Consider the following 13,419-nt stretch of genomic DNA (forward strand, 5'->3'; position numbering starts at 1 on the left):
GCGGCTGTCTGTGTTGGTCAATGGCTCTCCAGTAGGTTTTTTCCCCACGTATAGAGGCCTACGACAGGGTGATCCCCTGTCCCCGCTGTTGTTTATTCTAGTTATGGAGGCTTTGGGGCGGTTGCTATCAAAGGCAGTTCATAAAGGTCTGTTGCAGGGTTTTGAGGTGGGTTCTGGACCTACTTCTTTGGTCGTATCCCATCTTTTTTATGCGGATGATGCTCTTGTATTTTGCGATGCGGACGCTGGTCAGATTGGACATCTTCGGTGTGTGTTGCTGTGTTTTGAGGCTGTGTCTGGTCTTTGAGTTAATTTCTCAAAGTCTAAATTAATTCCAATAGGTGAGGTGGCTCGACTTCTGGTTTTGGCAGCGATTTTGGAGTGCAAGGTGGCTTCTCTGCCAGTTTCGTATCTTGGTCTACCTTTGGGAGCTTCTTTCAAGGCCCTCAGGGTGTGGGACAGGGTGGTGGAGCGTGTGCAGCAATGGTTGGCAGGGTGGAAGCGACAATATTTATCTAAAGGAGGGAGGGTTACTTTGGGTCAAGAGTGTCTTGTCGAGTATCCCGACTTATTTTATGTCAGTTCATGTGATTCTGGTGGCAATTGCGAAGCGGATTGAGAAGTTGCAACGGAATTTTTTATGGGGAGATGAGGAGGAGGGTTCTCATTCTCATTTGGTGGCATGGGATCGGGTTTGTCGTCCTAAAGAGAAAGTGGGTTTGGGGGTTCGGCGGTTGGTTATGTTTAATTTGGCGTTGCTGGGTAAGTGGTTGTGGCGTTTTGTAGGGGAAAGAGAGCATTTATGGAGGAAGGTGGTTGTGGCAATGTTTGGTCTAGGAAGAGGGGGGTGGGTTTCGGGTAGGGTGGGACAGCCTCATGGTCGTGGTGTCTGGAAAGGAATTTGGTTGGGCTGGGAGGAGTTTTGGTAGAGGCTTCAGCTAAAGGTAGAGTTGGGAGATAGAGTCCGTTTCTGGCGTGATAGGTGGTGTGGGGATACTTCTTTAAAGTAATTGTTCCCTTTGATTTTTGGGATTGCAGAAGATTGTGAGGTTATGGTGGGGGCGGTTCAAACAGGGCAAGGATAGGCGGCGGTTTGGAACATCCGGTTGCGTCGTAAGGTTCAGGATAGAGAGGTGGATCAGTTAGTGGAGCTGTTAGGTATCTTATACGGGTTACAAGCTGGGGGTGCATGGGAAGATTCTATGGTTTGGATCTGTCCAAGTTCTAAGGGGCTTTTTTCTGTGTCTTCGTACTATGGTGTGCTTGTTGTTTATGTTGATGCGGTTTCGTTTCCTTGGAAATGTGTCTGGGTGTCAGGCACGCCATCCAAGGTAGCTTTCTTTGTGTGGACAGCGACCTTAGGACGTATTCTGACGATTGATAATTTGATTCGCCGTGAGCATATATTGGTGAATTGGTGTTGTTTGTGTTGTGGTGATATTGAGTCGGTGGACCATTTGCTTGTTCATTGCTCAGTTACATCTCGGCTTTGGATGCTTATCATACCGACTTTTGGTTTGGTGCAGCTAGGTTCGGTGTTGGCAGTCTTGCAAAGTTGGGCTGGGGGTAGGGTTGGGAGGAGACGTCGGAAGGCGTGGATGATTGCTTCTCACTGTTTAATGTGGCTTATTTGGTTAGAGCGTAACAGGCATGTATTCCAAGAGGTGTCTCATTCAATTTCTTGGTTGAAGAGGTGGGTGTTTATGGTATTATATAATTGGGTAACGGGGTTGGTTCATTCAGATGTTTTAGCTTATGTAAATTTTGTGGGGGATTCGATAGCTTAGCATTTTTTCCTTGGGGGTATGAATTTTGTATTCTTTATATCATCTCAATGCTTTTCTAATAAATTTGCTTATTCATTAAAAAAAAAAAACAAAAAAAAAAAAAAAACATGTTTCATGATTAAGTGTCTAGCTCTAAATACAATAAGGGGCTTAGTCCAATTAGATAACTCCTTTTTTTTTTCGGTATCTTTTATAATTGAGGGTATTTCCTTACAATTTTAAAAGAAATTACACTCGACTAAGAGTTACTAGAAGATATTATAAAAAAAATGCTTACTTATTACTGATTTGTCCCCCTATTCAGCATAAAATATGTAAAAACTTCAATATAAGGCATAGCTTAATAATATAAACACAATATTCTAATTGAAATTTGGAAGGAACAAAAAAGTAGGACTTTATTGTCACATAAATTGATTATGTACCAACAAGAAGAATTTCAGTAAATTCACCTAGATTTTTTTGTTCTTTCTGTTAATGTAGAAATACCAACCTCGGTGTTCTCAAACATCCTCAACACAATATAACTCATGTAGTCAAGCTCCTTAGTTTTGCATAAACGCTCCAAAGCACTATGGCAAACTAGGCTATCCTCCTCTTCCAGACATTCATCCAAATTACAGTAACGGAGAACATTCATCAAGGAATGAATATGTGACTCCTGTTATTCAAAAAATAAACTGAGTTCAGTATATATAAATCTAAAATAACTGAGCAGAAGATCAGTGGATGTGTAAAAACCCGCATAAACACCTCACCAATCTGATAAAAATGAGTGATAAACAGAAGTAATTCTCAGCAAGTTAAAATGACTAGCAAAGCTAAACTGTGTTACATATGAAGAAGTTAATGAGGAAACTTGAATAGGCTTTGGCCTTATCAATAGTATATCTTGTTGGACTAAATACAAGGTTGAAGAAAGGGAAGACATTTTTTGAAATAATGCAGACATGGCTTTCAATGTAAATGATTCACTCCTTGAATATGGATTACTATCTATTTAATGGCCTGATAGCTTCCGCGTAGAGATTAATATGGGTCGAACAACTACATATATTGTTGAATGTATAGATGAGAAGAAGAAGAAGAAACGGAACGAGCGAAAGAGAGAAGCTGCTGTATTGTTTATTTGATTCAAAAGAATAGGGTTTCCCCCCTTACACCTATTTATAATAATAAGCATAAGACATAAAAGACCAAACTACCCTAACACTTAACACCCCCCCTTAAGTTGGTGCAAAGATGTCCCTCATGCCCCACTTGCAACAAATGGGGTGAAAGACCTTACTACTAAGACCCTTCGTAATAACATCCGCCAGTTGATCTTCAGACTTAACAAAAGGCATACATATCACACCCTTATTCAACTTCTCCTTAACGAAATGTCTATCAATCTCAATATGTTTAGTCCGGTCATGTTGAACAGGATTGTGCGCAATACTAATAGCAGCCTTGTTGTCGCAATACAAAGTCATGGGATCTCGGCAAGCAAACCCTATATCACTCAACAAAGAGTGAAGCCACATCAGTTCACATGTTCCAAGTGCCATAGCTCTATATTCAGCTTCAACACTGAATCTGGATACTACCGCCTGCTTCTTACTCGGCCATGTGACTAGATTTCCCCCTACAAAAGCATAGTAACCGGAGGTAGAGCGTCTGTCATCTATAGAGCCTGCCCAATCTGCATCTGTGAATACTTCCAACCTCAAGTCACCATGATTAGAGAACAAAATTCCTTTCCAGGGGCATATTTAAGATATCTCAAAATGCGATAGACTGCATCCAAATGAGTTGCACGAGGATCATACATAAACTGACTCACTATCCCAACTGCATAGGCAATATCTGGCCGAGTATGAGATAGATATATCAGTCTTTTCACAAGTTTTTGGTACCTTTCTTTCTCCACAAGCTCACCAACCCCACTACAAAGATGATGATTAGTCTCAATTGGAGAACCCAACATGCCCGTTTCCTAAAGAAGATCTAGAATGTACTTCCTCTGAGAAATAAAGATGCTTTTATTAGATCTAGCAACTTCCATCCCAAGAAAGTACCTTAATGGACCAAGGTCTTTGATCTCAAACTCCTTAGCTAACTACATCTTGAGATGAGTCACCTCCTCCTCATCGTTACCTGTCACAACTATGTCATCCACATATACAATAAGCATTGTTACCTTATGTACATTGCGTTTGACAAATAATGTGTGATCTGCATTGCTTTACTTATACCCAAATCCCAGCATTGCCTTTAGGAATCGACCAAACCAGGCTCGAGGAGATTGTTTCAAACCATACAAAGCCTTTTTCAATCTATAAACCTTTCCAATTGTAGTCTGAGACCAAAATCCTAGAGGTACATCCATATATACCTCCTCCTCCAAATCCCCATGACGAAAGGCATTCTTCACATCTAGTTACTGTAAAGGCCATCCCAAATTAGCAGCACACAGAAGAATAACTCGAATGGAATTCATCTTCACTACAGGAGCAAAAGTTTCTTGATAGTCTATACTATATGTCTAAATAAATCCTTTGGCCACTAGTCTTGCTTTATACCATTCAATCGTCCCATCTGCATTGTGCTTAATGGTGAACACCCACTTACATCTGACTGGTTTTTTCCCATTACGAAGAGACACCAACTCCCAAGTGTTGTTCTTACTCAAAGGTTTCATCTTTTCTACCATAGCTACCTTCCACTTAGGATCATTTATAGCTTCTTTCCAACCCTGCGAAATACATACAGAAGAAAGAGACGAAACAAAGGCACAATATGTAGAAGACAACGAACCATATGACACAAATTTAGAAATGGGGTGTTAAGTATAGGCTCTAACCCCCTTTCTAAGAGCAACAGGAAGACTCAAATTATCAACAATAGGGCTATCAACAACTAGTGAAAAAATAGGCTGAGGATTATTACTTGTAGAGTCAGTGGAAACCGGGCATGGAACTGGCATGAGAGATGATGATTGACCGGGTGGCACAAGAGAAGTTTGCTCTTTCTGACGCTGTGAATAAGTCTTAAGATCAGCTCTGTCTAAACGACCACCGATATCATTCTCCTTCTCAACAGAACTCTTAGGCTCCCCCTCACCACAATTAATAGCCCGCTGATTAGGAAGGAAAAAAGACAACTCATGTTGATATGATTCATCCGCAATCTCATCCGTAACACTCTCCCCCTGAGGAGATAGCGGAGGACACGGGAAAAAAGACTCAGATTCACGGAAGGTAACATCCATACTAACATCCAGCTTACGAGTGTGAGGGTCATAGCATTTGTAGCCCTTCTGAGTAGCAGAATAACCAAGAAAGACACACCGGACAGCCTTGGGATCAAGCTTCCCACAAGTACGAGGTTGGAGATGAACAAAACAGACACTGCCAAAAACCCGATAAGGAAGGAAAGAAGTGGGATAAGGTACAGGAAGAAACTCGAGGAATTTGGAAGTGGAGGACACTAGAGGGCATACGGTTAATAAGGTAAGCTATGGTAAGAACAGCATCCCCCCAAAAAGACTTAGGAACGTTCATGGTAAACAAGAGAGAGCGAGCAACCTCAAGGTGGTGGCCATTCTTGCGTTCAGCAACCCCATTCTATTCAGGAGTGCCAACACAACTAGTTTGATAAAGAATGCCATGCTCCTCGAGGTATGCCCTGAAAGCTCCATCAACATATTCAATCTCATTATCACTCCTAAGAATTTTGATATTAGCATTGAAGAGATTGAATACCATTTTATGAAAACTTTGGAAGCACGAGAAAACCTCATTTTTAGTACGAAGTAAATAAATCCAAGTCACACAGGAATAACAATCAATAAACGTGACAAACCACTAATAACTAGAGGTAGACACTACAAGGGAAGAACCCCACACATCAGTATGAATAAGCATAAAAGGAAAAGTACTTTTATTAATGGAAGGATAACAAGTACGTTTATGCTTAGCAAGCTCATAAGCATCATAAACAAAGTTATTCCTAGGACAATCTTCAACTAAGGAAGGAAAAAGTTTTTCTAAAATACTAAAAGAAGGATGGCCCAAACGACGATGCCACTGAAGAAGCAGACGTAGAGAGGAGCCGGAAGTGGATTGAAGAGACTGAGAGGACAAAGTTGATGGAGGAGGAACGACATCCAGAAAGTACAGACTGCCTTGTGCTCTACCACTACCAATCATTGTCCCCGTAGCCAGTTCCTAAAAGACACAATGAGTCGGAAAAAAGGTTACAGAGCAATTGAGAGCAGTTGTAATGCTACTAACAGAAAGTAAGTTAGTGGAAAAATTAGGAACATGAAGAACAAATGAAAGAGAAAGCAAAGAGGTGCAGTGAACGGAACCCTTGCCGGAGATAGAGGATAAAGTGCCATCAACCACTCTAACCTTATCTTGCCCAGAACCAGGGAAATAAGAATGGAAAAAACTAGAAGTACCCATCATGTGATCTGTAGCACCGGAATCAATGATCTAAGGAGACGACGAAGAGGTACTAAATGCACCAGCAACAATACCTGTGTGGGCAAAGTTGGAAGAGGCAGAAGAGAAAGGAGCTAAGATAGATGAAGAATCAAGGCGAGCCATCAAATGTCTGAGAGTGTGAAGCTAATCCTGGGAAAGAGAACTAGTGTCACCCAAGGCACTAGCAGTAGTCTCCGATATATGTGCTTGAGGACGAACACCACGACCACGACCACGACCACGACCACGACCACAGCCACGGCCTCGGCCTCGAGTAGGCCGACCATGTAACTTCCAACAGTGCTCTTTATCATGTCTATCTTTCCCACAATAATCACACTTCAACCGGTCCCGATCAACCAAGGGCCCCATTCCACCACCCTGAGACTGACTAGGCTGAGTAGCACGTGACTTTGGGGCTGCAACCATCGCTGACTAATCCTGAGTAGAGACATGTACCATAGCACTACGACTCCTCTCCTCCTACTGAACCAATGCATAAGCCTCGCGCAGTGCGGGAAACGGAGAGTGACCCAATACCTGAACCCGTAACTGATCATACTCCAAAGTCAGGCCAACAAGAAAGTCATACACCCGCTCTTTTTTCACAACTTGTTGAAACATAGCGGCATCCGTGGAGCAAACTGGCTGGAAACTCTGGTAGTAATCTAGCTCTTGCCATAAACCACTCAATCCGCATAGTAGACTGCAAGAGAGCGATCCTTCTAATCCAAGCCCCTAATCTTCTTTCTCAATTCATAGGCCCGTGCATCATTACCCTTTTGAGAATACATCTGAGAGGCGGCTATCCAAATTTGGTGAGCAGTATCCATCAAGAGAAAAGTCCAACTAATAGGAGGCTCCATAGAACTGATTAGCTAGATCATAACGAAAGCATTCTCAAAAATCCATTGAGCAGATAAAGCACTATCCGCAGTAGGTTGCTGGGTACTACCAGTAATATAGGCAGTCAAACGCCGAGCGGCAATAGCAAGACTACAGGAACGGGACCAAATCAAGTAATTAAGACCATTAAGCTTGACCGGACTAATCTGGAGAGAAGGACTATCACCAAGAGTCAGACCACGACTCAGTCCACTCTCCTCCTTGCCCTTAGAGTCCTGACCCAAGCTGTCAACCATGACATGAGAAAAAGAGGGTGAAGAAACACAAGCCGGATACCAAACAAGTCCAGAAACCACCCAACCAGCACAACAAATCACCTTCTAAGGCTAAAATAGTCCACGATAAGCCTAGAACAGAGCAACCAGATCGGCTACAAGTCAGAAAACTGAAGCATAGCATCTAAACAGCAATAAAAAGCCAAGGTAGGGCCAAAATACATCAAACCAGGGACAACAAACCCCTCTAGGGTGCTAGTCGGCTCCCTAGGATAGGAGGAGGGACAAAACCAACAAACAAAGATTCAAACAGTCACTTATAAAAATCACCCAGTTTTGACGAAAAAACAAAAAAATTGAAAAACTCAATCAATAATGACCAAACAATCAAAAGGAGATTATAGGGTGATTACCCATTAAATTTCAAGCATACTGGTTTTTTTTTTTTTTTTTTCATTTTGTTTTTTTTTTTTTTTTTTTTGTAAAACAGACGTGCTAGTATACAAGAACAGGAAGGAGACTGAGAGGAACAACCTTCAAGGAGGAAGATATTGCTCCGATACCATGTTGAATGTATAGATGAGAAGAAGAAGAAGAAGAAGAAGAACGAGAGAAAGAGAGAGGCTGCTGTATTGTTTATTTGATTCAAAAGAATAGGGTTTCCCTCTTACACCTATTTATAATAATAAGCATAAGACACAAAGACCAAACTACCCTAACACTTAACATATATAGGACAGGAAAACTGACCATTTAATGAGATTTCAAATTCTGTGCATTTAGTCAGCGGCCAATTCTGGTAACAGAAATCTATGGGTGTGTTTGGTACTTTTTAAAACTGTTTCCTGCTCTCAGAAACAGAGAAAAATAGAAACTAATATGGAAAACTTGTTTGGGAAAGCCATTTTTAGGAAAGACTTTTAAGTTGTTTCTGACTTTTCAATACTGTTTTCACACAAATAAAAATGATGGGTGATTTTTATTTTATTTTTATTGTTTTTGTTTATAAAAACACCAAAAATGAAAACATTGAAAATAAAAACGATACCAAACAGACCCTTCTTTTCTTTAAAGTTCTTGTTCACACTCAGCCAAAAGTTGAGAAAATGAGATATCCCTCTTGAATAAGCCATTTGAATTTCAAGAAAAAACTTGTCTTACTCATGTTCTTATTGGTATGCTTTGATTAACTAAAAAGATTCCCTCAGTGATGCTTCCAGATAATTTTGTGAAGGAATAATGACATTATATGCATTGACATTCTCTCTCTCTCAGAAGATATTAAATTATGACATAATTCACATATATTTAATCACCTGTAGTTCTGTCTCATTAAATAGGTATGTAGTAGATTATTTCTTATTACGTGACTTATATATTGTATTAAATTATCTACAACCTCAGGTTCATAGGGAAAAAGGGACAAATTTTAGTGGGTCATATTACATTCTATCCAACTGAAACTAGGAACCCCTATATATATATATAGAGAGAGAGGGGGGAAGAAAGAGGGAAGGTCAAGTGTGGAGCAGCTTGGGGGGGGGGGGGGGGGGGGGGGGGGGTGTGTTTAATGACAAGATGATTAGCTACATTTACTCACCGATGTGAAATAAAGGCGTGTCCGCACATGTCGTTCTGGTGTTTTTACATTGGCGTACCTAACAGACACAAACCAGGAAATAGAGGTATAATTAATAAGACAAGTGTATTCCATAGAATGTGTATAAGAATTCCTTTCAGTTTCTATTATTTCATATAATATGTATCCCATATTCTAATTTCTAAAGAAAAATTAATCTATCAACTGTGTGTGTGTCTACTTGGGTATAATGAATCAAAAGGTTCAAATATTCACTTTGGATCCAAGCGGTATTTGGTTTCTTTCTCATCGTCATCATCCTGATCCATTGAGATATCACTGGTGAAACTCGCTCTTCTGCCATCTTCATTCTTACTGTGAGGCTTCAATTGGTACTCTACTTCTTCTTTTCCAGTTTTAGTGGATTGATCTTGACTACTCTTCAATTCAGCAACACTGATTGCTTCTTCACGAGTATTCCTCAGATCAATTAAAATTTTACCCAGCAAGCGACGAGCAATCTAAACAGCCACAAGTTAAGTGTTACAGTAATATGTAATTGTATCAATAATCATTCACAGCTGCTGATGTGTTCTTCTATAACATTGAAGCGGCATAAAATATAAATGACCAGGAAGCAATGCACGCTGAAATTACAATGTAAAAGGATAAAGCCAAACCAAACCAAACCAAGCCTTGAGTCCCATCTACAATGTAAAAGGATCTACAGAATTAAAACTAGAAATCATGTTTAATTAGGGAAGCATGCAGGGTAAACCATGTTAAAGAATTAAGAGATGCTAGGTACATAGTGACAAAATCAATAATTGCATGTCAGACACAATGCTGAGTGTCCATGGTAACATCCACAAATGTATCTGACTGACCCTCATATTTACCAAGTCATGCCTAATAAATGCATTTCTTATTCAAAAAATTCTAAATTTCCATTTAGGCACTCATGACACCCATCTTTCTATGTAAGGATATTGCAAATATTAAGCATACAGTGCAGTCCTAATTTTGCAAGAAACCAAGTGTTCACATGTTACAATGGATTTATGGTTATACAGAATATGACATTAAGTAAAAGAATAGATTCTTTCAATAAATTAAAACCTATTAGTCACTACGAGAACTAGAAAATGAGACAACAGTATTCATAATTGCATAATAAAAAGTGAAATGGAATGGAATGCTACAAGAGGGATTCTACCTTTGAGCCAATTTTAAGTTTCTGCTTTGGATTGATCCCGTATTCATTAGGGATTACACCATCTGCAAGTAACTGAAATAACAAGGAAGAGCATTCAGGCTAACTGCCATGATAATATGGTGTGACATGACAATTCAGAGAGTATCCTCATAGCGATGTTTAAACTTGGGGATCATTATCTCTACAACATGATTCTTGCAGTCCGTAGTTATGATTAAACAGAGTTACTACTTAAAGACTGCAGAAGCCTCAGTCATTCTAATAAAAAAGGAGAAAAATGGCCGTTTGGCAAAGCTTTTAAGTATAAATATTTGGATTATAGCTTTAAAAAATCTGGTGGAAGGTGTTTGACACAACTTATTGCGGTAAACTTATATAGCTTAATCAACTTACTTTTCTAGCTTAACTTTTTTAGCTTTTGGACGTTAGACCAAAAAGTGTTATTCTCACAGTGGATTTGTGTGTGTGTGTGTGTGTGTGTGTGTGTGTAAATTAAAGGACTAAATAAAATAAACAACAAAATAAAAATAAATAATTCAGAAAATAATTTAATTAATTAAATTCTAAATTAAATGCTTACAGAAACTTTAAATGTCAAGGCTTGTGTTAGACACAATCTTCTTAAAGTAGATTTTGCTCTCGCTCCGGTGCTCCGAGATTTATTGGCGTCTACTTCTCAGGATACAACGACTACTACTTGGTTTGCAGCGCTACAAACTTAAGTCTGGCGAACCAAAACTATGTTGTAACTTTTTTTTTTTTCTTCCTAAAAATAAATGCAGAACAAATGTAGAAAACAGGAAGATGGAAAAGGAAGAAGAAAGACGATATGCTCAAGGAAAAATTCGATGCCCAGAATTGTTGGAATGGCAGGGTATATATAGGAGAATAGGTGGCTGTTCCGAACAGGTGCCAACAAATAGGAAACCTGTTCGGACAGATTCAACAAGTAGAAAACCTGTTTGGACAGTTTTGAACAGAAATAGATCTGTTCGGGTGGAATTTCAACCTATTCGGGTGGATTCTAACCTGTTAAGGTGGAAGGAAAAATTTGGACCAATTTATTTTGAATTTTGAAACCAAAATTAAAAAATAAAGAAATAAAATACAAATGTTTTTGGCCCAAAAGGGTAAGTCTTTACCCATAACCTCACCCCCCTTCCACAAAGTTGAGTACCCTTTGGGGCCCATCCCAAGTGTCCCAAGCTAAAGTTTATATACTCATATAAATCCTTAAGCCTTTCCAATGTGGGACAAGCACATTTCACAAATGTGTAGGAAACTCACCTAAAGCCATATCTACAAACCCGAAAATGCACGTTGAATTCTCATTTATCCGGAAATAATTTTGAGCAGCCAAATACACGATGTTATTCACTACGCGACATTAAACATGAACCCAATTAGAAACGTTAAAAATAACACGCTTGGGTCCTACCTTAATTAATGCGCAAAGTTAGCAAAAAATAAGGTTTTACAAAGTCATTTTCCAACAATCCCTCACATGAATGAAATTCATGATAACGGACATGCAACAAGATACAGACAAAGAAAGAGTACATTAAGAAGATACACCACATCGAGATAGGTAGCTTTTGGTTTTGAACCTCCTCTAGTGAAAGCCTATCGGACTTGCTGGCTAACCAGTGGATGCGACGCCTTGAACTGTTCAGCTGTTTGTGTAAGCCAAGACAATAGACTACACATAGTGTATCCGCAGACACAGTTTGGTTCTCACGGTTATGTTCATTTTGGCCCTGAACAACACCTGGTAATTCATGAGTGCTCTAGAGAATTTAGCTTTCTTAATTCTCACATAACCGACTTAGTTCACACTTATATTGGTGACTTCTTATTAAGAGTATCCTGCTGTACCCCACTTGGAAGTCCATGCTATAAGAATCTGTTAAAATTTACCATCACCTACCACCAATTTACCATCACCTACCACCACCTACTCCTCACCTACTCCTCACCTACTACACTCACCCTCTCCTATATAATGAGTCACTCACCATTTGTAATATATAACATTATATCAATCAATAATACATCATTCATTCTCTATACAATTCTCTTTATACATTGATTTTTACATGGTATCAGAGCCATAAGATTTAGGCCTATATTTCTTTCTCACCGGCGGGCAGTCGGCCGGCAACCTTGCCTTCACTACCCGCTGGAGTTTTCTAAACATACCTTCACTCCGCTGCCACTCATCAGAATCACTGTCGATATTCATTGGATAACAGATGTTCTGCTCGGCCCGCCTTCTCAGCACAAAGACATTAAAGTAATAGCTGACGATGTCTTTTTTGGTCCGGTTAGGGAAAACCATTGAAAGATGATCCCAAAAGTTCTTACCCAATGATGCGGGATTTGAAAAAAACCACCTCTTGAAATAAGTGTTTGTTAAAAATCATGTATTATTGATTGATATTGATGTATTACAAGATTGATTAATTACAATTCCTATACAATCTATATATAGAAGAAAATGTGGTAGTAGGTGTAGTGGAGGTGATAGTGGGTTAGGTGAAGTGGAGTGTGTGGTGAAGTGGAGGTAGGTGAAGTGGAGTGTGTAGTGGAGTAGGTGAAGGTAAAGATGGGAAATTCTAACAGCCCCCCGCAAACTCAAGGAGGAGAGAAACTAACCAACTTGAGTTTGGAGAGAGTAACAAAACAAGAAAATACATAAAAATAAAAAAGGATAGGAGACACTGTATGGTCGTGTCAGACCGTTGGTGAAGACACTGTATGGGGTGTCATAACGTTGTAGAGGACACTGTATGGTGGTGTCAGACCGATGTAGAAGACAGTTTATGGGGTCATGTCGGACCGTTGTAGAAGACAGTTTATGGGGTCATGTCGGACCGTTGTAGAAGACAGTTTATGGGGTCATGTCGGACCGTTGTAGAAGACAATGTTGTGACAGTTTACAGAGTCTTGTCGGACCCATAAAGGAGCTAACCGGAATCAATGTCGGGACAGTTTACAGAGTCTTGTCGGACCCTTGTAGAAACTAACCGGAATCTATGTCGGGACAGTTTACAGAGTCTTGTCGGACCCATAAAGGAGCTAACCGGAATCAATGTCGGGACAGTTTACAGAGTCTTGTCGGACCCATAAAAAATCGCATCCTCAAAAGGTGCGCTCAATTTTTCAAAAAGCGTGCCATCAAAAGGCGTGCCCAATCCATAAAAAGGCGTGCCATCAAAAGGCGTGCCCAATTCATCAAAAGGTG

General features: G+C 39.8%; 1 protein-coding gene across 11 annotated transcripts in view; it reads right to left on the minus strand.

Annotated features, from left to right (window-relative positions):
• The window catches only part of LOC114267951 (inositol hexakisphosphate and diphosphoinositol-pentakisphosphate kinase VIP2-like), a 67,807-nt gene that overhangs the window by 12,225 nt on the left and 42,163 nt on the right, over nucleotides 1-13,419 (minus strand). For 9 of the 11 annotated variants that reach the window (XM_082924800.1, XM_082924823.1, XM_082924815.1 and 6 more), the window contains 4 exons: nucleotides 10,176-10,247; nucleotides 9,236-9,480; nucleotides 8,981-9,038; nucleotides 2,281-2,448 (listed from right to left, as the gene is read on the minus strand). In XM_082924800.1, coding sequence (XP_082780926.1) covers nucleotides 2,281-2,448; nucleotides 8,981-9,038; nucleotides 9,236-9,480; nucleotides 10,176-10,247 — 543 coding nt within the window. The remainder of the gene's footprint in view (nucleotides 1-2,280; nucleotides 2,449-8,980; nucleotides 9,039-9,235; nucleotides 9,481-10,175; nucleotides 10,248-13,419) is intronic. The other 2 variants (XM_082924842.1, XM_082924850.1) reach the window with 1 other exon arrangement.

Source organism: Camellia sinensis, chromosome 1, assembly GCF_055761805.1.
Source record: "Camellia sinensis isolate YWXY chromosome 1, ASM5576180v1, whole genome shotgun sequence".
NCBI classification, from domain to species: Eukaryota; Viridiplantae; Streptophyta; class Magnoliopsida; order Ericales; family Theaceae; genus Camellia; species Camellia sinensis.